General features: G+C 41.8%; 1 protein-coding gene across 1 annotated transcript; it reads left to right on the top strand.

Annotated features, from left to right (window-relative positions):
• Positions 1-85: 85 nt before the first annotated feature.
• LOC139450900 (zinc finger protein 91-like) lies at positions 86-26,094 on the top strand. The gene is made up of 6 exons (XM_071232728.1): positions 86-175; positions 1,163-3,248; positions 14,438-14,605; positions 14,987-15,193; positions 16,727-17,141; positions 22,166-26,094. Exons 2-6 carry the CDS (start codon positions 1,191-1,193, stop codon positions 24,889-24,891), a joined length of 5,574 nt encoding a protein of 1,857 aa, XP_071088829.1. The 5' UTR covers positions 86-175; positions 1,163-1,190; the 3' UTR covers positions 24,892-26,094.
• Positions 26,095-26,314: the final 220 nt, after the last annotated feature.

Genomic DNA, 26,314 nt, shown 5'->3' with positions numbered 1-26,314 from the left:
CATTCCTGCGACAGACGACACCAAGATAAATGCGAGTGTCACGCGCTGTTACGGAGCTTGGAAATGACTCCATCCACAATATGGCGGCATCCATATTTTTTCAGCTGTTTAAGTTATTAAAGAAAGACGCCAGAGCTGATGGTTATAAAATGTTCTTGGCATTTTCATGAATACTGTATGTATACGTGAAGAGAATAACGACCATTGTTATTTTAAGTGAAGGAAATAATTATATAAGCTTTTTGGAGACAAGAAAATCGTCGTCGCATTGGCGAAATGTAAACAGTGACAAACACCCCATTTTCATCAGCGATATGTGCGTTAATTTATCTTGCAACTCGTTAGTGTCACGAAATCTTATGTATTATACATAGAATTGAACGACCACAAAAATGAAATTTCGTTAGCATGTTCATTTTAGTATCTTTGATGACGCAAATATCGCCGATTATGCTACATTTTCTCCGTATTCAGCCCGAATTTATACAAAGAAATCTAGTTTTACATGGATCTAAAACACATGGTTGAAATTAATCAGTTAGATCTATGACCCGTTAAAGGACGTTGTGCTGCTTAATTCTAATGATGCTCCTGGTGTTACTGGTTCTGATATTTAGCCTCTGGGTTTTTATAAATCCATTTATTGTGCATGTGTTTCATCGTTACGTTTTGAAATTAATCACAAATATATCTATTGATTTGGAAGACATGATGGATAAAATTTAATGATGTGTTTTGGGGATATGTAAGATTGTCAGGGCTATGTACATAACTTTGCAACACATCCATGTGGATTCTTTTTTTCACACAGGATCGATCAATAGCCATTGCCCTGAAACAATATAACATTATTCATGATATGGCAATGAATCAACTGAATATGCTGAAAGTAATTCAGTGTGAGGTTATTGAAAAGATTATTACACATCATCCATTTGGCATGTCAACTCCTGGATGTCAGTATTATCTCCTGAAAATCACTGTGCTATGATATTATCTGTGTGTTGAATGTGGGGAAAACATTGACAGTATTTTATATTTCATTATGATATATATCATATTATCAAACTGTGTATGGTCCCAGCCCTAGGTGTTTTTGTGGGAACATCTTTAGGAATGCATTAACATGATGAAGGAAGTGACAACTCCTCTATGCTTTCAGTGAACACCATAACATCCTCAAAGTAATAATGGAAGTACAAAGCCAACCACAGAATCCTAACTCTGTCAGAGTAACATGTGTTATCACGGACTGCAAGAGAGAATTGCTGGAAACAGGTGATATCAAGAAAGAACCTGTCACTGACACAGGTGGAATCACTGACTGTGAGAGAGCATTGGTGGAAACAGGTGATATCAAGAAAGAACCTGTCAATGACACAGTTGGAAACATGGACTGTGAGAGAGAGTTGGTGGAAACAGGTGATATCAAGAAAGAACCTGTCACTGAAATAAGTGGAAACACTGACTGTGAGAGAGAACTGGTGGAAACAGGTGATCCCAAGAACCATTCTATTACTGATATAGGGGGAGACACTCACTGTGAGAGAGAGTTGGTGGAAACAGGTGATCTCAAGAAAGAACCTGTCACTGACACAAGTGGAATCACTGACTGTGAGAGAGAACTGGAGGAAACAGGTGATCTCAAGAGAGAACCTGTTACTGACACAATTGTAATCACTGACTGTGAGAGAGAATTGGTGGAAACAGGTGATCTCAAGAGCCATTCTATTACTGATATAGGGGGAGGCACTGGTGGTGAGAGGGAATTGCTGGAAACAGGTGATCTCAAGAATGATTGTGGTTGTCCAGCAGAGCATGAGTGTAGTGTGTGTGAGAAAATGTTAACAAAATCAGGTACTCTTCAGGCACACGAAAGGATTCACAGTGAGATCAAGTCTTATAAGTGTGGTGAATGTGGGAAAGAATATGCACTCTCAAGTCAACTGCATAAACACATGAAGATTCACAGTGGAATAAGGCCATATCAGTGTGTGGAATGTGGGAAAGGATTTAAACGGTCAGGTGATCTGCAGAAACACACAAGGATTCACACTGGAATTAGGCCTTATCAGTGTGTTGAATGTGGGAAAGGATTTGCACAGTCAGGTGATCTGAAAAAACACATGAGGATTCACAGTGGAGTCAAGCCTTATCAGTGTGTTGCATGTGGGAAAGCATTTACACAGTCAAGTGACCTGCAGACACACACGAGGAATCACAGTGAAGTGAGGCCTTATCAGTGTGTTGAATGTGGGAAAGAATTTAAACAGTCAAGTGGCCTGCATGCACACATGAGGATTCACAGAGGAATCAAGTCTTATGAGTGTGTTGAATGTGGGAAAGCATTTATACACTCAAGTAACCTGAGGAGACACATGAAGATTCACAGTGAAACCAAGCCTTATCAATGTGATGAATGTGGGAAAGGATTTTCACGGTCACAATACCTGAACTCACACATGATGATTCACCGTGGACTGAAGCCTTTTCAGTGTGTAGAATGTGGTAAAGGATTTACACGATTAGAACGCCTGCAGACACACATGAGTGTTCACAGCGAAGTAAGGCCTTATAAATGTGGTGAATGTGGCAAAGGATATAAACAGTCAAGTGGCCTGCAGGCACACATGAGGATTCACAGTGGAATCAAACCTTATCAGTGTGTTGAATGTGGGAAAGCATTTATACACTCAAATAGCCTTAAGTCACACATGAAGATTCACAGTGGAGTCAAGCCTTATCTGTGTGTTGAATGTGGGAAAGGATTTATTCACTCACATGACCTGCAGAAACACATGAGGATTCACACTGGAGTCAAGCCTTATCAGTGTGTTGAATGTGGAAAAAGATTCACACAGTCAGGTGACCTGCAAACACACATGAGGATTCACAGTGGAGTCAAGCCTTATAAGTGCGGTGAATGTGGGAAAGCATTTACACAGTCAAGTGGACTGCATGAACACATGAAGATTCACAGTGGAATCAGGCCTTATCAGTGTGTTGAATGTGGGAAAGGATTTAAACTGTCAGGTGACATGCAGAAACACACAAGGATTCACACTGGAGTCAAACCTTATCAGTGTGTTGAATGTGGGAAGGGGTTTACTCAGTCAAGTAACCTGCAGAAACACACGAGGACTCACAGTGGAGTCAAACCTTATCAGTGTATTACATGTGGGAAAGGATTTACACGATCAGATCACATGCAGTCACATATGAGGATTCACAATACAGAGCTTGATTTGGATACATAAAAGATGCACCAGTGCAACCTATTATAGAAAAGTGCAACCTAATATTGTGACTAAACTTTGTGTCTGACTTAGCCTTACCTTTCCACACAACAACGATCTTTGAACACATTGAATACTTCTAAGCTTTAAGGACCATACTACATCATTAATCCCTGGGTCATGTGTAATTTGTCATCCCTTCTAGGGCTTGACATCATCAAACTGTGGGTACTATAAGATTAAGTGCACATCCTATTACGTTTAACAGCAGTTTTTATGTAAAATCATGAAAATCATCACCATACCCGTGTGCATGGGTTTTACCAAGTGGTAAACGTCTTAGACCTGCATCACTGCGGGATTTCCTCCCACATCAAGCTGACACGCTGTGATATATCTGGAATACTGTTAAAAGCGGCATCTTAGAGACCAGACAACTTCAGGGCTTTGGTCCGACGTGCAGCGCATATGGAATATAAATAACCGAGAGTTGGAGGTGCTCATCCTGGCGATATTATACTGGCAGGAGCGCCTCTGCAACACTCAACTCGCCATCTCAACCAACTACATCACGGTGGTGTGGAGGCAATCGAGGGAGAACTCGCTCACACCCCTTGCTTCAACAGATGTTCCGATTCTTTCATCTGGTGGATTGCCTGGGCCTGCAATTCCTGGTCCAACATATCCCAGGGTGTGCTGGGACTTTATTGCTAAGAATCAACTTCCAGGACTACCTGACAGATCCTTCACTATCCAACCTCTTTCTTCGTTGGTGGGGGTTGAAGATTAGGAAGAACTCCTTCTGTGCCCAGTCAGGGCCTATCCGATGCGCCAAGCCCGGAAACGTCTTTTCATCTCCAGGGGTGGTTAGGTAGCCTAGTGGTTAACATGGTTAAAGCGTTCGCTCGTCACGCTGAAGACCCGGGTTCGATTCCCGACATGGGTACAATGTGTAGCCCATTTCTGTAGTCCCCTGCCGTGATATTGCTGGAATATTGCTAACTTTTCATCCCCATTTCCAAGACATCCATCCCCTTTTGGTTAAGCTGTCATTCTTCAAGCCTATGTGGCTGCTGGCCTGAATCTTCTGAGAGCCAACTCTGTACCGTCCAATACAGTAGCATTGAGGAGTAGTGCGGGATAAGTTAAACAATGTAGTAAAATCTTGATATTTTACATTTGTTTACTAATCCTGCATTACTATGTCTAAGACCCACCCATTGCAGAGTTACTTTCCCACGATGTATTCAGATGTAATGCTTAAGCAGTGCATGCACAGCTATGTGACATTATCACTTCTGTGGTCACATGGTTGCTGTGTGTTGGGTCTGGCTTACAACAGGTTGGAACAACTTCCTTTCAGCTGGACCTCACACAGCTTCGTTTTTCAAAAGAAAACAGTATATGCATTCAGGAGTAATGCAACATAAGTATACAAATGTCAAAAATATTTAGATTTTACTAAGTTCTTAAGTCTAGCTTTGCAATGTAACCAAGCCGTATCAGTGTGTTAAATGTGGGAAAGGATTTACAGTCAAGTTGCCTGAAGTCACATATGAAGATTCACAGTGGTATACAGTCAAACCTCATTATCTCGAACTCATTATCTCCATTCAGTGCCGTAGCCAGCCGCAGGGGGGGGGGGGGGTCAGTTGCACCCTCTGGATATTTTATATAGAAAACAGGTTTAATTGAATCATGAAAATACAAGTTGGGGACAAGTGATACTTGTTCAAATATTTGCCCCCCCCCCCCCCCCAAAGTTTACTTCGGCCTTGCCATTGTACCGATATCTTGCACCTTTTCACCGGGCCCGGCCGCCTTATTATATAAACATATAAATTCAAGGTTTGTAGGGGCTTGAAAAGGTCTTGAATTTTAAGGTCCCACTTGAAAAGCCTTTATTGTTAGTGTGAACATTTAAATGCCTTGAAAATCACCAACAGTGCTTGAAAAGCCTTGAATTTGTACAAAACGACAAAACCTGTTTAACAAAGGTTAACAGGCCTAATTTATTATATTTGTTGGTTTTGAAAATAAATCCTGTTGGAAAATTTGTGATATTGGTTTTATTACTACTATGCTGGATGATAATAATATAGTCAAACTAAGGCTAAAATGCCTTGGAAATGACTGTTGAAAGCCTTGTTGAAAAGGCCTTGAATTTCAGTTTTTCATATCTATTAGATTAAGATACAGTGCCATCTGCAACCTTGGACTGGTCCCAACTTTGACTTGACAATAGAATTTTGTACCTTATCTGGAAGCTGACATTGCCACATTAACAGGCTTGAGAAGGACAAGTTTATCTAGTGCCTTTCTCCACACATCTGACATTGGTGTAAAAGCTCAGAGCAGTTTAAACCAATTGTTCAACCAATTATGTACCATGATGTACTGGTCTCTTAATTCAATTGTAATGGTAATCTTTATTGTCAAATAAAAATGATATGTGTATATGTGTGTATGTGTGTCTCTCATAACCCAAAGACCTAGGGGTATAATAGGTCATCAGCAACCCATGCTTGCCCTAAACGGCAACCATGCTTGTCTTAAGAGGCGACTAACAAGATCAGGGGATCAGGCTCGCTGACTTGGTTGATGAATGTCATCGATCCCAATTGCGTGGATTGATGCTCATGATATTAGTCACAAACCAACGAACCAATCTCATAACCCAAAATACATATGTATGGGTATTGTGTGTATGTTTAGATTGTGGTGTATGTTGGTATGGATGTATGAGTGAGTGAGTGAGTTGGGTTTAACGCCGCTTTTAACATTATTCCAGTTATATCACGGTGTGTCAGCTTAATGTGGGAGGAAAGCCCGAAGTGATGCAGGTCTCAGACGTTTACCACTTCGGTGAAACCCACGAGCTGGTGCTGACAAACCTAGAAACATAATTGGGGCCAACCGGGATTCGAACCCACTATCATAGGTTTCTGGCGTGTCCAAGGGACGCAACTCTGCACAGCGAATTGCGGCGCCTTAGACAACTGGGCCATCCGTGCCCCCTATGGATGTATGAACATGGGGTGGGGGCTGTAGGCATATATGTGGGTGGGTGTCTATATGTGGGTGTGGGTATGTGAAGGCTGATATGGAAGTATGTGTGTGTGTATGTTTTTTGTGTTTTTTTTAACGCTGCATTCAGCAGTATTCCGTCTATATGACAGCAGTCTGGAACAGACAATCCAGTGATTGACATCATGAGCATCAATCTTTGCAATTGGGATACGTTGACATGCATCAACCAAGTCACCTATATAGCCAGACCACCCCATCCTGTTATTTGCCTATTATGTCAAGCATGGGTTGCTGAAATTTTTAGCAACTTGTTACTCTATTCTTATTCAACGTCTTTGATCTCTACGCATACGAAAAGGTTTATAAGAAAAGATTAAGTATCTTAAACTAGTCGAGTTTTTTTATATGTTGACTAGAGACATCAGATGCACCTCCTGTTAGAATGAGTGTTTCACTGTGGATAGATAATCCGCTATTCTGCCATGCGAGCATATCATTCTATATTACCTGGTGTTGTTTCTGACCAAATATGGGGCACGGGTGGCCCAGTTGTCTATGGCGCCGCAATTCCCTTGGGCACGCCTGAAACCTATGATTGTGGGTTCGAATCCTGGTTCGCCCCGATTATGTTTCTGGGATTGTCAGCACTATACCCTTCCTCGAGTTTCACCGAAGTGGTGAACATCTGACACCCGCATCACTTCGGGCTTTCCTCCCAATAAGCTGACGAGCGATATATAACTGGAAAAATGTTAAATGCGGCGTTAAACCCAACTCACTCGCTCTGACCAAATATGAATAAATATGACTTTCCGGATCACAATCTAGTGTTGCACGACGTCACATAAACCCAACACTGATGGCATGAACAACGAATGACGACATCTTCAAATATTTACGACTTGAACTAACCAATCAGCATGAAGCAAGAATTTAGATATATAATGCTCGTTTGGAATTACTGAAAATAACTGGAAATAATTTCACCGAAATCTGCGACCCTATCAGTAACCTGGCACAGTGTTGACAGGCTGTTCTGTGATATAGTCCTGTATGGTGCTTGGCATTAGGGATAAAACAAGGATTGGTCGGGAGTCGATATGATGTGTGTGACTGGAGTTCTGTAACCGTAGGAGTCGGGTACCATACCTTCTTCCTAGGCCACTGTTCTTATCAACGACTCCTTGGCTCCGGGAATTATGTAGATCTCTCAAAAGTACAAGTACTTTGTTGCTCAAAGACCATTTATTGGAGATGGAGGTTTAAATAACTGCACACACGTGGTCCTCGTATGTTTGTCTGTAGCCTGACTTGTTTATGCACATCAAATATCTGAGGGGATGTGTAGAAAAGTGTGATAGTTCTTCTGATCAACTCCTAACTCTAACACCTTTTCTGATCCGATATGCAGAGGGAACCTCTCTGGTTAGCCATGAGTATCCGAATCTCCTACCACTCACGGATAACTAACAATACACACGATGGTAATTTCAGCTCCTCCCACCGAAATAATGTTTAACGTCATGCGAGGTGACTCACACGCTTATCTCAATAAAAGCGGAGAGCGGAAGGTCCGGTGTTCGATCCCCGGCCGCGTCATACCCAAAGACGTTAAAAGATGGTACTTGTTGTTACCCTGTCTAGCGCGGCATTAAAGGGGCTAAAACAAGGCCTGGTCGGCTCGGAGTCAGTATACTGTGTCTGAGTGGGGTATCCATGTTAAACTGCGGCATGATATCTCAGTGTGCTAGCACTATAAATCGGCATCAGTCCGGACTAGTACAAGCAGCCACAAACACACATACACGTGCATGCACGTCGCTATATAAGCGCAATAATCTTTGACGCGACGTTAAACCCAATTTCATCTCACCATCTCAATAAAAGCTAATTTCCATTCCTTCAAGTGGCAGATTCGGTGATTCAGTTCGTGCTATCAAACACTTCTTGTCTAAAATAAATCGTTCATATGTCTTAAGTCTTAATAAGTTATCGGTCAATCGGACACGGGATGAAATATGCATTCTATATTAATTTAGTAAGCGCCATAAAACTCCTACGGACCTTTACAGCCAAGCTGTATGTATCTACAGCATTTGGTCACGTCACACTGACACCTTTCAGTTGCTCTCTGTTGCACTAAGACCTAGTGCAACAGAGAGGTCTTGCTATTTTTTCTGGCACTGGATACATCTTTCTACACAAACGAGAAACATGCAATTAATCTTCGGTGTGATAGGTCGATGGCCCAAACCAGTATTTTCACCCTACTTGTCTCCATTTACATATTTACCCGAGATAGTTTTTACTAAAACCTTGGTTATAGTATCTATGTTAAACTGTGCCATAGTATCTCGAATAAGACACACACTACTACTACTACTACTACTACTACTACTACTACTACTACTACCACTACTACTACTACTACTACTACTGACCGCCTCCGTGGTCTAGTGGTAGAGCGTCCGCCCGGAGAGCGGAAGGTCCGGGGTTCGATCCCCGGCTGCGTCATAATAAAAGACGTTAAAAGATGGTACTTGTTGTTACCCTCTCTGGCGCTCCGCATTAAGAGGCTAAAACAAGGACTGGTCGACTCGGCGTCAGTATACTGTGTGTGAGTGGGGTAATCATGTTAAACTGCGGCATGTGTCTCATTGATAATAAATATAAATCGGCATCAGTCCGGACTAGTACAAGCAGCCACACAAACACACACACACGTACATGCACGTCGCTATATAAGTGCAATAATATTTGACGCGACGTTAAACCCCATTTCACCTCACCTCACTACTACAAATACTAATAACAGGAGTATCCCTATCAAAAGTTGAAGTTTAGTTGTCAAATCTGGTGGGCCTGTAAGGCAATCGAACCTGGACAGGGCAAAGCCAGTGGTCGATAAGGTGAGGACACCAACCACCTAGTGGTTGGACAATGAACTTGGCAGGTCCCAGCTGAAAGTTGTCTCGATGTGCATCCATTGTGACCACCCAATCCCAATTTCATTACCTTAAAAGTAGGTTCTGATATGAAACCCCCACTTTTTAGAATATGTTTGTGGGGAACAATGATGGTATTATGTAATACGTACTGAATAATACGTACAATACGGAATCATGTGCTTTGGGGCCTACATACAGCACCAGGAGTGAGTGAGTATGGTTTTACGCCGCCTTTAGGAATATTCCAGCAATATCACGGCGGGGTACACCAGAAATGGGTTTCACACATTGTACCCATGTCGGGAATCGAACCCGGGTCTTCGGCGTGACGAGCGAACGCTCTAACCACTAGGCTACCGGACCGCCCCAAGCACTAAGACACTAAGAGTGACAATAGCAACATGATGATTGCCAATGCCTTGTTCCTTGACACATCAACAAAACACTTATTTGCTTATGTACCCCCCCCCCCCCCCTCCCTCCCCCCCCCCCAAAAAAAAATCAATTAAAAAATCAGGAGAGTAGTTTACACATACTGCCATTCCATTCATTTTATTGATTCCATAAATGAAAAAAACTAGACCTCGTCATCTGCATCTCATCCTCCTAAACTAGCCTCGACCGCAATGTGGCCATCCTCATCAATTCAGAGTTGTTCGTGATTAAAGCCACAATCTTTGCCCTAGATGCATGAGCATGATACACAGTATGCCTGTAACGCTAATCTATCATTCATTTCAAATCTTCCATTTCCATACCATGCAAGTCACAGTGTCGTATCCTTGGACAAGGTTGTTGACTCCGCTTGTCCAGCTGTGATATGACTGAAACAGTTGTTGATTATGATGTGAAATGCCCATTATACATAATTTACCCTTACTTGGAAAAATAGAACATAGACATACTTCTTATGCCAAAAGATATGAATGATATAATAACATGATTACAGTCAGGACATGAATGAGAACAAAAAAGAAGGTATCGTGTCCACATTTTGGAGGATGGGGTCAGTTGTTCAGTATTCGATCAACCAAGAAAAATACGGAAATCAGCACATGAAACTCGCTTCAGTCAGCATTTTGTATGCCCACCGCAGGAATCAATGCAACGCTCGAGCTAGACCATGAGAAAAAGATGTGATAATTCTGATCACATGATATAGGATTCAGTGCCGTAGCCGTAGGCGGGCAGGGGGGGGGGGGGGGGGGGGGGGGAAGTTGCCCCCCTAGATTTTTCATGGAAAACAGTTTTCAGTTTTATTTGAATATCAAGTTGGGGACAAGTGATACTTGTATTTGCCCCTATTTTCACTTCAAACTCAAGTTCCTTGATGTGGGTACTGCAGCACGTTCATGACTCAGCAAATTGTTTTGGTTGTTTGGGCGATTGATTCTCAACCGTTTTGTAACACCATCCGTGTCCAAATTTCAGTTTCGTGGCGTTTCTTCGTCAGTTCAGATTAAAAGTAGTGCTATTTATATCCGCCATCCACAATCTTAGTAATTGAAAAGTACAGTTCTCGAGCAGTCGAGCAGTTGTGAGTACAAACATGTCAAGTTAACCAGTTTTCTACCAAACTGAAAAAAACACTGTACACTAGGCTTTTCCTACATACATTTGTCTTTTATATACAAATGCTTTATTATGCTGCTATTTTCAATGTACTGTTTTAAAAGCAACCTACTGTTTAGTGAAAAGTTAGAAGATTTTAACATTCTTTCCATTATGTTCTGAATTTGAAATGTGACGTAAAAAATCTCATCTCTCTTTTGTGAAGAAAACTTCTCAGACTCTAAAAATGAAGTAAAAATAAAATTGACTCTCCCCGAAGGAAGTGAAGTCCAGGGTACCAGTCAAGCTCTATCAGACCTATTACCCCACACAGCATATCGCTGCAGTGATACGTTGACCCATTTCCGTGAAGTGGGTATGTCAGTCGAGAGGGACGGGGCCAACGTTAACCCAGTTTCAGTGCAGCAAGATATTAGCCTTTGTGACCGACACAGACAGTTCAATTCCACCTCAGACCGTCCGAGAACCGGCCGACCAAGAGTTACCACCCCTGCACAGGATCGCTACATTCGACTGTTCCACCTACGTCATCGCAATGCCACAGCAACGGAGACTGCAGGACGCATTCCTGGTTTGAGGAGGATATCGGACGAGGCTGTCAGGAACCATCGTCGCAAGGCTGGAATCCGACCCAGAAGACCAGTTATCGTCTCTGTTTTGTAACATATCCATCGACAGCGACGCTTGCGCGTGTTTATCGTCTTCGAAATGAGCATTTTGCCCCATATTGTGTACGTGAATTCGACAAATTCGGTGGCGGTCGTGTCATGGTATGGGGGGCCATATCCTACACCACGAGATCTGACTTGGTTGTGGCTCGGCGAAATTTGACAGCAAATCGCTACATGAATCAAATTCTTCAACCTCACCTTCTTCCAATAATTAACCACCAGAGGGAGCTGTTTCAACAGGACAACGCTCCATCGCACACAGCCTACCTCCATTAAGCCAACATCGACGTCTTGCCCTGGCTGTCGAGATCTCCAGATCTCAAACCAATCGAACACCTCAGGGATGAACTCGATCGACGTGTACGTTAACGTCAGAGCACGCCGCAGACACTCCAACAAGCTGGCCAACGCGTTACAAGCAGAATGGCGCAGAATTTACTAAAAATCTACCTGTGCGTTTCTTTTTATGTAGAGTGTATATCATTGTCATATCATGCATACCACTATGATTGTGTTCTTAAATTCGTTTTAAAATGTCAACTTTATTGCGTGATATTATATCTCTCCAAAGGCATAATTAAATCATGAGGTATGTGGTTTCTGTCACGTATAGCTTATGACAGTCACATATTTTAATCCCCTTAATTGTTGTTTCAACAGCAAACTTGATTAGGATTAACAATATCGTTTGCTGGTAACAATCCTACCTCAAACCAAATTATGATTGTTTTAGATGAAATTGAACAGATTTAAGATTAAAGTGGGCCCTGATTTCAATGAGATTGAGCTGAAATGAAATAGAAATTCAAATTGATTAAAAAAGAACGTCATTTAGGTGTAAGAGTATTCGGCGTCACAGGCAGCCATCACTTGTTTGTAAACATAACGGTCAGTCGGTTGCGAGTTCAACTCAAAGCATGGTTGTAGCCACCTACACACTGGGGAGCTTTCACTGGTGGCAGCGATACAAGTTCCTCACAGCGACAGCACGATCGAGAGTGTAAACGAAGGTGTTACGCGCTGGGAAGGAGCTTAGGAGGCGATAGTTTAGAGAGCTCAGCGAACGGGATATCGCTGTGGGGAGCTTGCCGTTAAAGCGTTCGTAACCAACTCGTATAATTCCGGGACAAGCCGAATTCATTCGTCACCACTCGCCCCTTTCCGTAACCTGCAAGGCGGCTTGCACGAATGAAGCTGAATCTTCTTGCTAGTTACGGAAAGGGGCGAGTGGTGACGAATGGCAGTCAAGGGAAGACACTCTGATATTGGATTTGTAACGCCACTGTCCTGTTGTGAGTTGAACCAGAGGAGCGTGGAGGTTATACAACGGTAACTATTCAATTAATTACAATATTTAGGTAATCTTTAAGTAAGGCATAACAAACTTAGTCTATTATTATCCCCGTACTATGGGCTTTCCGACGCGCAAGAAACGTTCGTTGTTTTCTCTCATAATTAGATTCACATGAACAACTGTAAAACATCTCATTCACTTTTAAAAGACAGCTTTCTGTAAAAAACAAGCCATCGTTTGAGCATTTACAATGTCTGTGTGATGCTGCCCGTTATACATCGAGTAATCGTTCGAAATCGTATGGTTGAACGTCAATGAACGATACTCTGCGTGGATCGGGTCGTGTGGTCATTCAGTGATTATGCCAGGGCAGTGAATCATGAGTAGTAAAATTACTATACTGTCGCTCCGAACAAAAAATACGATTTCTGATTGTGAACTGTCCATTTTGATTGTTTTTACCGTCACTGATCTGAAATGCAAATTGTGTCCTACCATTAAAAGACATTTTCCATTTATTGTAGACAAATGTTGTAATTATTTATGCAAATTGACGTGTTTGGAAAATGTTGACAACCTGTTGCGAGCGTCAACAAAACCAGAGATGATCTAGAGAAATTTGGAATCCTTTTTATTGGCCCAAAGATCATGATACTGCATTATTCGCACTTTTCACGGTCATATTCATAGTAAATCTTAGGGGCACTGATCACTGAAAATTCACTGGGACTGGCTTTTGCCCTTGTTAATTTTTTTTCTTGTGGAAAAAATGGATGATACCCCAGAAATCTCAACTTGTTTGCGACCTGTATGTACTACGCCAACTGTAAGCACATTTGTTGCCTATGTTGATAGTATAAAGGCGTATCGTCACATGGATCAACAAAATTATATACAATTTTGTCTAGGAATTAAAAAGGAAATGTAGGTATATCCATGATATCTTTGGGGTAGCATTGGCAATGGTGATGAAGTTTTGATCAGTCACTTGCTTGGTGTTGTGTCGTTGCGGAAACTAGGTTATGATATTGGCTCGTGGACACCCCTGCCTCAGGAAGATGAATCCAAGCATAATTAGTCTATCATGAAGTTTTGAGCACTTTTGAACACATTGTACTTTTTGAATAATCTTTAGTCAATCTCTTATATAAATGGAGCGATTTTTCAGTCAGTTTGTAAAATGACTGAAATATTTGGACATTTCATAAATTGTGTAAGTGAATCAAAGTAAACACATTGACTGTAACATATACACGCTTACAAATGGAAATGCTTGTGAAACAAACAACTTAGTGTTGACTGTCTTGCATTAAAGAACTTCTGTAGAGGAACAAGAATGATTCTGTTCAGTGCGCCAGCAAATGAATGGAAACAAAATGCAAATGTTGCGTAAGTCGCAGCACTCGGAAAGTAGGTAAGCAGCGCAGTCCAACCCCAGACCTGAATATTCATGGCTAGGTTCGACAAAAGGTATAATCATTGGAACCAGTGTCTCGGATACAAGACAACTGAGCAAGACAGCAACAAAATTTAATTTCGGGTCATTGATCAATATCAGACCACATATAAGCCCGAACTATTTCCCAGCCTTTAAGGGGCGGGAATCGATCGGGAAGGAATTTATATCCCTGACATTTTCTCAGTGACCAAAAGTATGTGGAAGGGGATGTAAGACCACAAATTCAGATCTGCACAGAGAAAGAGCATGGTCTTCCAAGTACCATAGAACATGAGATCAGCGAAGAGCCACTAGTTGATGATGTTGAAGACGAGTTTCCCATCAGGGGAAGGGTCAGGCAGTGTCAAACAAGGCAGGGCTATGCAAGACAGGACCGACTCAGCCCGGTGGTCAAGGTACCTAGGGCCCTGGTCTTTGATGGAAAGAGTCGTTGAGCTGCTTTTTATTTGAACTTTAGGACTTCTGAGGAGTTATGGGACCAGTTATGTTTCTGCATGAAGGATGAAAAGAGTGAATACTACTTTGCTTTGTGCACTGAACAAGATACCAATATTCCATTTTAGGATATCGTAAGGAAATTTCATCTCTGGTATAATTGCCAAGAACTTCCAGAAACAGCCCAGGTAAAATTCAACACATTGCACCAACACCCAGATGTGTCCCTGGAGAAATGGTCAGAACGACCCACGTCAACAGCAACGATCACTTTTGACAGTTTTTCAGAAGACTATGTCTAGTGACAAATCATCATGAGGTTCTGTCTTGGATGTGAGCAGGAGGCAGGTCAGTATGCTGCAAATTTACATCCCTACTCCTTGGAGAGAGCGATGGATGCTGTGTGGACTTTCCAGCACACCCACCAGGCCATCTATGGAAAACAGCAGCAAATAAGATTCCTGGCATCCAACCAACTGAAGGGTGGAGATGTTGAGGCTAGGGCAGTCACCATAACATTTCTGGAGAATCAGTTGAATACCAAGGGGGTGGGCCCATGCAATTAAGTCCTACCCCGGACTGGAGTAAAGGCCTGCTTGAAAGTGCAATTGGGGGCAATCTAGGTCACTCAAATTCCTTAGGGGTGCCCGGTTTATGACAATGGTCCAAACAGGCCACAAACTGCTTTGATAAATATATATATATATCGATAAATATCGGAGAGGTAACTTTCAGATGATATTCAAAGCTGAGACTAAACATCATATTTCACGTCACTAGTGAGTGGTGGCACATTTATGGATGGATTAATTTGTGGTCACTTAAAATACAACAAAATCAGTTGCTTTCTGGCTTTGGCAATTGACAAAAACAAGTCTGCTTTGGTAACTTAAAACTTTATTTCATCACTATAGTTTATGTAAGATATGTTGACTCCCTGTTACCTTGTTCAGCAAGGGTGTAAACTGGACAAGTTAACTCCCTTGCTAACTTACTTGTCTCGAAACAGCTCAAATAATTAATGTTTTCCTTCACTAAAAGTAAGAATGGGTGTTAATGTCATGACATATACAAACTGTTCATAAAAAGGCCAAGAATATGTTGGATCTTGTAGACCTTGTAGGTTACATTAATGGCTCTGATTTATTGGAGGAATATCCTATTTCCCATAGCCGTCAAATCCGGATGAGAGAGTTCTCTCACAAGCTGGTCCTTGGGGTTCCTGACAAGTTCATCATACGTCCAGCAGCAGTTATCCTTTATTGGAGAGTGGTTGGGAACCTCCTCAACCTGCTTACAGAGTAGCAGAACGACGGGTTTAAGGCTCTGTTTAACCTGGGTTTGGCATCAAGGTCATAGTCACTGGCAAGTGTGACCAACCCAAGAGTGGTCGGACCATTTGCATTGGCCGCACCTAAGCCATTGTTCACCATGGATTCCCTTCCATCAGGACAAGGGGAAGCTGAGGTTAGTTCTATAGAATTACTCCTTTCCCCTGGAAATGCTATCACCTGTTATGGAGCAGGCTTTTGTCATCCTAGTCCTCAGACATTGATGGCCAGTCCCTTGTGGATCCCATATTACCTCATTTACTCGACCCATGAAGATCCAGGGTAGATTATGTCTCTAGGAACCCATTCTTGTCGTAAACAGCGACTATGCTTATTGTAATAGCCGACTAACAGGATCGGGTGGTCAGGCTCACTGACTTGGTTGATGTATGTTGTTGTATCCTAATTGCGTGGATTGATGCTCATTATATCAATCACTAGATTGTCTTGTCCAGACTTGATTATTTCCAAACTGCCATTATATAGCTGGAGTATTGCTGATTGCAGTGTGAAACAAGAAACAAACAAACAATCATGCCATCATACCCACTGCCATCGGATTATCTCCAAGTAAGACAGTTTAGCAAATATCTAGAAAGTCAGTCTTTGGAGGACACTTTAAAACCCGGACCCTAGGAAAATCCAGATTCATTTCACCTGGTTAATGTGGTGTGAGTTTGGCCTCATATGCAAAGGTCACAGGCCAGGATACATGGATTCAGAACACTATAGGCCTGTTTCCTCAGGTAGGCAGACCAATTTAACCACGGAATCAAGGAGAAGATCAGCCACTTCGTGAAACAGCCTCAAGTCGTCGCCCTAGGAGAGGTCAGTATAGACCAATCCACCTCTCCTGCATCCCGGAGGCGACAAAGCAGCATTCGAATGTCTGCTAAAGCTCAAACCATCAGGCATACCTGTGACAGTCCTTTGTCGTGGCATGCAGTGGACGAACAGAAGAATAGTGCTGTGGGCCATTGCCTTGCTATAGGCATCCTTGACAGGCAGGACTCTGAAGCAGATACATGTAGTTTGTCAGATATCAACATTCATTGCTTTGGCAGAGATTACCAGGTCCTTGAAGCCTGGTTGGTTATATTCCACAGAGCCTACTTCGGGTTCTCTGGTATGGTGGCGAGATTCAAAACTCAACAGAAGAAGGAGGGTATCAGAGGATAGGCTCTTCCTAGAGATGGACGCACCCTACCTGTCCCCAAGAAATAACCAGACCAACACCCCTGACACAGGTGAGGTTGCCAACTTGGTGGCAAGGATCCGTGGGGAAATGGAGGAAGAGCTGGACTTTCAAGACTGAGATGGATATATCTGATGCAAGATGGAAGATAGTATATGAGTACAATATTGAACATGAACATAGCAGCAGACATAGTTACTGGTGTTGGTGAACAAAACACTCAACATCCGTCAGATTTTGATGACAAGTATACCTTGGTTAGTGACACTCACAGTGCTGCAGTTCCTAAGTTTAGCCTTGTCAGGAAAAAGGAACATGGGTCATTTCTTGAAGTGAAATTTTATACACCAGCGGAACCACCTGTAAATTTTCCAACTTGACATATGACACAAGATCACATGGAGATAAGCAATACATCTGATTGTGCAGTTCAACAGTTTAGGAAACCAGTTACTGAAATCATGGTGTTCAGTGGCAATCTGTTGAAGTTTCGAAGGTTTATGTGACAATTCAAGACCAAGATACTTCTGATCACTAATGATTTTGATGAACGTCTAAACCATTTGGAATAGTTCACATCTGGAGAAGTTTGCAACATAGTGAGTAGCTATGGTTGTTTAGATGCAGAATGACGCATGGGCAAGACAAGGTCATCCTGCAGCAATCAAAGATATATGGAAACAAAGATGTGATTGTGAATGCTTTTATTCGAAAGGCATTAGATTGGCCCTACATCAAAGCAGATAGCTCAGAAGCTCATTCGTGTCTGAATGTGAAAGCACTGGTAAAAGCACTGTTCTTGACATCCGGAGACTTATATTACTAAGCTAACCTATCATTACCAAGAGCGATTCTGAAATAAGATCCAAACAATCCATATTCAGGGAGAAGTACGACATTTTTAGATCCAGTATGCTTTGTTCAGAAGGAATCATGGAAAGCAAATGACCCAATATTTTGCAAAGATGCTTTGCAGAATGTCGACAAAATGGAAATTCTAGTATTAAATCTACTTTGAAATCAAAGAATCAACTTTCAAAAACAATGTTGACTTTGGTAGCAGAAGTTCACAGGTTCCTAGATCATCAGCATCACCTCAACCTTTTATAGAGACAAGTAGGATACAAACAGGTCCACCACCGCCTGCAGATAGAAAGTGTTCATTTTGTGAATCAACATTTTGTGAGTGAATGTCGTACAACGAAATAGTGAACTTTATGCAAGTGCATGTCAAATTTTCAAATGGATCATTGAAGACACTCAGCAGCTTTAAAGTTTATTTACCCTACTACTTTTTTACCTTGATAAATTTATGAGACCAGGATGCAATCTGGTTTTGTATTGTGCAACCTGGATTTCATGTCAACATGTACCTGGTGCAAGTTAAATCAAGTTACTTATTTCGTGCCTTGCATGTATAAAATGCCAGTGTCGACATGATTTACTGCTTCATCGTGGAGAGCCTCCAGTGCCTCAACATGATATGATGCAGACAAGTTCCTAACTAAGTTCCAATATGGGGGTCGTGAGTGAGTTTGGTATTTCGCTGCTTTTAGCAATATTCCTGCAATATCAGGGTTGTGGACACCAGCAATTGGCTTCACGCATAGTGCCCATGTGGGGAATTGAACCTGGATCTTCTGCATGATGAGCGAATACAGTAACCACGAGGCTACCCCATTCCACCAATATGGGGGTCGGACAGGAAACAGATGGCACATGCACTGTGGTAATGAGGCATGTGAAGGTTCTGATGAAGAGAGAAGGCTGTAGAGACTTGCACTTTTTTAGAACCAGGCAGCAGTGTATCCTTCTGTACAGAATTACTAATGAGTAAGTTGGGAGCAGGTGGCAAGCAAATGAAGCTCAACATTGACACTGTGGACAAACCTATGCTGTATCCAGAATGCAAGTTTGCAGTCTCTCTATGGAAACCCATGATATACTTCCCAAGATGGTTATTGTTGATTGTTGTCAAAGAGTGAAATTCCAACCTTAGATGACATGAAGAATTGGACTTATCTCAGTTACATAGAGATACCAAACATAGATGCTGAAAAAGGTAACATGATAGGCAATAGTATTCCAGATGCCTACACACCTTTTGTGGTACATCTAGACCCGATCATGCTCCACATGCAACTAGAAGCTGCCCTGGTTGAGGGTTGTGGAATGTTACCTGCGACAGCAACTACGTGCTTGAATTTCTTTAGATGCACAATAAACAGAACAGATGTTGCAGTTTAAGATTGGAAGGATTTCAAACAGATCGAAATTGATTAGAAGCAGCACTCACAGGACAACACAGTATTCCTACCCATTATGATGGACTGATGGACGTTATGAAATAGCTCTTCCCTTTAAGGACAAGAAATTAGTTTTCCCAAATAACTACTCATTGCAATCTAACGTTTGATGGGATTGACTAGGTTGATGAACAGGATAACAAATTCCTTCTGGCTATGTTGACTGGCCATCTGGCCAGATGATGAACCAGAAACAGATGATAGGCTTGTGTGGTTCATCCCCAAGGAAAGAAGATGAAGTTTCAGGTTGTGTTTAACCATGCAGTCACTTCAATGGTACTTTACTCAATCAACAGTTGCTATCAGGACCTGACCTGACAAATAACATCCTCAAACGTGTTCAGATGAGATTTGCATGGGAGACAGTGAGTGTGTTTTACCAAGTACGAGTGACAAAGGATCATTGGAACTATCAGCGATTCCTCTGGTGGCAAGATGGGGACTACAGAAATCCATCATTAAAGTACAGGATGAAAGTCCACATATTTGGTACTACATCGTCACCCAGTTGTGCAAATGCAGCCCTCTTGAAGACCGCTAGTGACAATAAAGAGAAGAAAGTATGAACCAGCGATTGCAGAGATTGTAAGGAACAATTTCTGTGTGTATGTTTGCTTGTTCCTGAGCAAAATGTAAACAAGACTTTCAGGTGTATGACCTGGTTAACTTCTGTGTGTCAGCAGGGTGTATTTAGACTAATTAAATAGGTAAGCATCAGCATCTGAAGGAAGACTGGGCTGCAGAAGTGAAAGATCTCAATCTAGATCAGTTGGAAACTAGATCAGAGGAAAGAGCCTTTGGAGATGTTTGGACAGTGCACACTGTCTTAAACCTTAGGCTTAATGTAAATTATGCTGATTGTACCAGAGGCCAGGCGTTTTAAGTTGTCTGTTCAATCTACAATGTGTTAACAGTCACTAATATCCCAGACGTTCAGATCTCCAGCAATATAAATACACACCAACTGCACTGAATCCAGGTGATGCTGCTTCAAAAGGCATGTTGATGGCCACATTCTTAAAGATTGATCAGTTGTATTCGGGACTAACCTTTCTCTGGGAATCTGAAGAGAGGCAAGAGGTATGAGGATAGCCAAATTCTTTAAGATGGACCAGTGGTTCCAAAGATCAACCTGTTTATGGGAATCTGAAGAGCAATGGCCCTCTATTGTCATGGGGTCTGTCGGGTAGCCTAGTGGTAAAGCGTTGCTCGTCACGCCGAAGACCTGGGTTCAATTCCCGACATGGGTACATTGTGTGAAGCCCATTTCTGGTGTCCCCCTCCGTGATATTGCTGGAATAAGGGCAGTGTAAAACCATAATCACTCACTCTATTGTCATGGCATGTGAACATTGTCCATAGGATGACCCTGAAATCAAGCCTATAGTGGCTGCTACAAATATGGATCAATCTGTGGACATTACGAGCAGACTCCAGAACTATAGCTCACCCTGGCTGAAAATATTAGTGGACTGGTTCCTCCTTTACATGGACAATCTACAAATAAAATCGAAAGAGAAACAAGAACCCACAAAACAAACTCGAGAGTGTTTTGAAAGCTTAGATGAGGAAACCAAAGGGACAGTACGAAAGAACTCCAGATGGCACCTCACAGTGGAAATCACTGATTATGCCTAATGTTCTTCACTTAGTCCCAATATTTTTACTTAAGGATTGGGGGTGGTCGGGTAGCCTAGTGGTTAAAGCGTTCGCTCATCACTCCGAAGATCCGGGTTCGATTCCCGACATGGGTACAATGTGTCTGGTGTCCCTGACAGGATATTGCTGGAATATTGCTATTACTCACTCACTCACTTAAGGAGTGAAGTTGTATTTGTTGACGTTCATCAGCTGATGAAGACAGTGCCTCACATGAGCAAATTCCAAGATGCGCAAAGCTTCATTTCGGTGACCTGACATATACATGATCTGTCTGGCTTTGAAGCCTGCATCATTCACAACCTGAATCGATGTCGTCATTTTCCCTGATAATGTTTAATGTTATTTTTAGACACTGAGGAATCCCCGTAAAGTAGTTCTGTATGTCTCTGCTTGATTGACAACGTAATCATGTGACATACTGACATTCATCGGGAAATGAATGACTGTCAGCTTGGTAGTGCACACCGAGGGGAGTTCACCTGCTGCCAGTATAAAGACATACATAGTTAAAAAATCTATGGATTTAATTAATATGAAAATCCATTTATTTTGCATTTGTTTCATTATTACATGATGAAATTAATCATAAATAGATCTAATAATTTGGAAGAAATAATGGATTAATTTCTAAATAAAGTTCTGGGCTAAATTGTATATAACTTTGCGATAACACTTTGTATATAACACCTCAATGTGTAATGTTGTTCTAAAGATGATGTTATAGTCTCGGTACAGCTATTAAGCAACTTAACATGCTGAAGATATTTCAGAGTGAGGTTATTGAAAAGATTATTACACATCATACAACTGACATGTTAGCTTCTGGATATGGAAAATCAGTGTGCTATGATTTTATCTGTGTGTTGAAAGTGGGGAAAACATTTTCAGTAACAGCTATTTTATTATGATACATTCCATATTATCAAGTTGTGTAAGGTCCAAGCCAAAGTTGTCATTGGTGGTTTTCTTGTGGAAACATCTTTAGGAAATGTGGTAAAGTAAGTGACAACTCTTTTATGTTTTCAGTGAACTCCATAACATCACTCATGGACTGTGAGAGAGAATTGATGGAAACAGGTGATCTCAAGAAAGAACCTGTTACTGACACGGGTGGAAACACTGACTGTGAGAGAGAACTGGTGGAAACAGGTGATCTCAAGAAAAAACCTGTCACTGACACAGGTGGAAACACTGACTGTGAGAGAGAGTTGGTGGAAACAGGTGATATCAAGAAAGAACACGTCACTGACACAGGTGGAAACGTGGACTGTGAGAGAGAATTAGTGGAAACAGGTGATATCAAGAAAGAACCTGTCACTGACACAGGTGGAAATGTGGACTGTGAGAGAGAATTGGTGGAAACAGGTGATATCAAGAAAGAACCTGTTACTGACACAAGTGTATTCACTGACTGTGAGAGAGAATTGGTGGAAACAGGTGATATCAAGAAAGAACCTGTTACTGACACAGGTGTATTCACTGACTGTGAGAGAGAATTGATGGAAACAGGTGATCTCAAGAAAGAACCTGTCACTGACACAGATGGAAACACTGACTGTGAGAGAGAGTTGGTGGAAACAGGTGATATCAAGAAAGAACCTGTTACCGACACAAGTGTATTCACTGACTGTGAGAGAGAATTGGTGGAAACAGGTGATCCCAAGAAAGAACCTGTCACTGACACAGGTGGAAACGTGGACTGTGAGAGAGAATTAGTGGAAACAGGTGATCTCAAGAAAGAACCTGTCACTGACACAGGTGGAAACGTGGACTGTGAGAGAGAATTAGTGGAAACAGGTAATCTCAAGAAAGAACCTGTCACTGACACAAGTGTATTCACTGACTGTGAGAGAGAATTGGTGGAAACAGGTGATATCAAGAAAGAACCTGTTACTGACACAGGTGTATTCACTGACTGTGAGAGAGAATTGGTGGAAACAGGTGATCCCAAGAAAGAACACGTCACTGACACAGGTGGAAACGTGGACTGTGAGAGAGAATTAGTGGAAACAGGTGATATCAAGAAAGAACCTGTCACTGACACAGGTGGAAACGTGGACTGTGAGAGAGAATTGGTGGAAACAGGTGATATCAAGAAAGAACCTGTTACTGACACAGGTGTATTCACTGACTGTGAGAGAGAATTGGTGGAAACAGGTGATCTCAAGAAAGAACCTGTCACTGACACAAGTGTATTCACTGACTGTGAGAGAGAATTGGTGGAAACAGGTGATATCAAGAAAGAAACTGTTACTGACACAGGTGAAACCACTGATTGTGAGAGAGATTTGCATGATCTCAAGGCAAAGCTAATTATAATAGAAAGAATCATGGCTTTGAAACCACGATCAGCAGGTCCTGTTCCTGCTAAGAGATACAACTCTTGTGGTGGTTCAGTAAAGGAGTCGCATAAGTGTCGTTTGTGTGAGAAAACATTTACACAACATGGTCACATGGAGACACACATGAGTATTCACACTGGATGGAAGCCGTATCAGTGTGTTGAATGTGGGAAACGATTTGCAAGATCAGGTACTCTCAAGGCACACATGAGGATTCACAGTGGAATCAAGCCTTATCAGTGTGTTCAATGTGGGAATCGATTTAGAAAGTCATGTACCCTAAAGACACACATGAAGATTCACATTGTTGTCAAGCCTTATCAGTGTGTTGAATGTGGGAAAAGTTTTGCACTATGGGGTGATCTGCAGAAGCACACGAGGGTTCACAGTGGAGTCAAGCCTTATCAGTGTGATACATGTGGGAAAACCTTTACTTATTCACATAACCTGCAGAAACACATGAAGATTCACAGTGGAGTCAAGCCTTATAAGTGTATGGAATGTGGGAAGGCATTTTCACACTCAGGTGATCTGAAGATACACATGAGGAGTCACACTGGAGTCAAGCCTTTTAAGTGTATTGAATGTGGGAAAGCATTTTCAATGGCATCTAATCTGAGGACACACATGAGGATTCACACTGGAGTCAAGCCTTATAAGTGTATTGAATGTGGGAAAGAATTTGGACGATTAGGTAACCTGCAGGCACACATGAGGTTTCACACTGGAGAGAAGCCTTATAAGTGTGTTGAATGTGGGAAAGCATTTGGACGATCAGGTGATCTGCAGAATCACATGAAGATTCACAGTGGAGTGAAGCCTTATCAGTGTGTTGAATGTGGGAAAAAATTTTCACTGTCAAGTAATCTGAAGAAACATATGAGGATTCACAGTGGAGTGAAGCCTCACACGTGTGTTGAATGTGGGAAAAAATGTACACGATCAGCTGATCTGAAGACACACATGACGATTCACAGTAGAGTGAAGCCTCATAAGTGTGTTGAATGTGGGAAAGAATTTACACGGCCGCGTGATCTGCATACACACATGAGGATTCACAGTGGAGTCAAGCCTTATAAGTGTGTTAAATGTGGGAAAACATTTACACAAAAAAGTAACCTGCAGTCACACATGATGATTCACAGTGGAGAGAAGCCTCATAAGTGTGTTGAATGTGGGAAAGCATTTTCACTGTCAAGTAATCTGAAGACACACATGAGGATTCATAGTGGAGTGAAGCCCCATAAGTGTGTTAAATGTGGAAAAGCATTTACACAATCAAATAATCTGACGGCACACATGAGGACTCACAGTAGAGTGAAGCCTCATAAGTGTGTTGAATGTGGGAAAACATTTACACAATCACGTACCCTTCAGACACACAAGAGGGTTCACTGTGGAAAACATTAAATTGATAAATGATAGGTCAACCAACATCTTATCAGTTATTCCTTTAATCCATGCATTATGCATGGAGTTTTGACTCCGAGAGATGGGTGCATTGAGTGCGTGTTTGTGAGCATGCATATGGACATGATGGATGGGGATGGTGTGTATACATGTATGAGTGGATTGTGGTGTACGTAAGTATGGGTGAATTGAATGTATTTGAGAATGTGCATGTGTGGGCATTGTGTGGATGGTGGTGTATGTTGGTATGGGTGCATTGTATGTGTGTGTGAGTATGAGTATAAGATGAAGGTGAGAAAGAACAACAAAAGCTCCTGTGACATTGAATAAGATTTAATGCAAAGTTATGTTTTTTACCAAATCTGAATCAATTTCGGTTTGCAACAGATAAAAGACTCCTGTAAGTGTTCAAATGGTTTAATTTGCCATACTGACTTCAGAAAATGTGTGATTTCATAAAAAAACATGAACATGCCAAAATGTCAATTTACAAATCAATAGCGTGTGTGTCCACCTCTGGGTGTGATGCAAGCAACACATCTTCATCTTATTGAATGGACCAGGCCTTGCACAAAGTCCTTCTCATCCCACATGTGCTCGATTTTGAGAGATCAGGGGAGCCGCCCAGGGGATGACATTCATGTTTTTTTTTTTAAGAGAACCCTGAACAAGTCGAGCAATATGAGGCTGGGCGTTGTCATGTTGAAAGGTAATGCAAGGTAACAACAGGGCCGATGATCTCGTCGCGGTAGCGCTGTCCATTGAGATTTCCCTCTACCACTATCAAACGGGTCCTCTGTCTTGCTGTAATCCCACCCCATACCATAACGCTGCTGCCCCCAAACCGATCTTCTTCCATGACACAATGATTGACGTAATGTTCACCTCGACGTCGGTACACTCGAATCCATCTATCGCTGTGGCTAAGGTGAAAACTCGTCAGTGAATAGAACTTGTCCCCACTGCATGGCCGTCCAGCGTAGAGGCAGTTTGCACCACTGTAGACGTGCTTGATGGTGGTTTCCTGTCAGGACACTTGATGGTATCCTTAGCTTACACTTTGTTATATGAAAGCACTTGCAGTATTGGTAATCAATTTACTACCCTTTATGTCTAACGGAAATTAAAATTTCCGTACAAACATATTCGTAAAATGTGAAAATAAACTTAGAAATCAACTTATTTAGATCTCATTATGTTAAAAAGGTGTGCTTTAATACTTTTTTCTGTGTAATTTGTGGGCAGATTGCCTTTTAATACTGAATAAAACACTGTATTTGTCATTAGTCAAATTAATATATTACAATGAATATATTTCTTCTCACGCAGTACTGTTGCAACTGATATATGATTGTATTTACCACTACGGTGAAACACACGAGCACGGGTATGGTGCTGACAAACCCGGAAACATAATCGGGGC

This window comes from Haliotis cracherodii, unplaced genomic scaffold (assembly GCF_022045235.1).
Source record: "Haliotis cracherodii isolate W230 unplaced genomic scaffold, xgHalCrac1.p SCAF_8, whole genome shotgun sequence".
NCBI classification, from domain to species: Eukaryota; Metazoa; Mollusca; class Gastropoda; order Lepetellida; family Haliotidae; genus Haliotis; species Haliotis cracherodii.
The sequence above is the reverse complement of the archived record's forward strand: the minus strand, read 5'-3'. Positions and strand labels throughout refer to the sequence as shown.

Excerpts from the sequence above, each read along its gene's own strand:
- LOC139450900 (XM_071232728.1), top strand. The coding sequence starts at position 1,191 with ATGGAAGTACAAAGCCAACCACAGAATCCTAACTCTGTCAGAGTAACA. Across the intron at positions 3,249-14,437 it reads ACAATACAGAGCTTGATTTG|ATCTGCACAGAGAAAGAGCA; the intron begins GATACATAAAAG and ends CCACAAATTCAG. Across the intron at positions 14,606-14,986 it reads GACTCAGCCCGGTGGTCAAG|GAGGCAGGTCAGTATGCTGC; the intron begins GTACCTAGGGCC and ends GGATGTGAGCAG.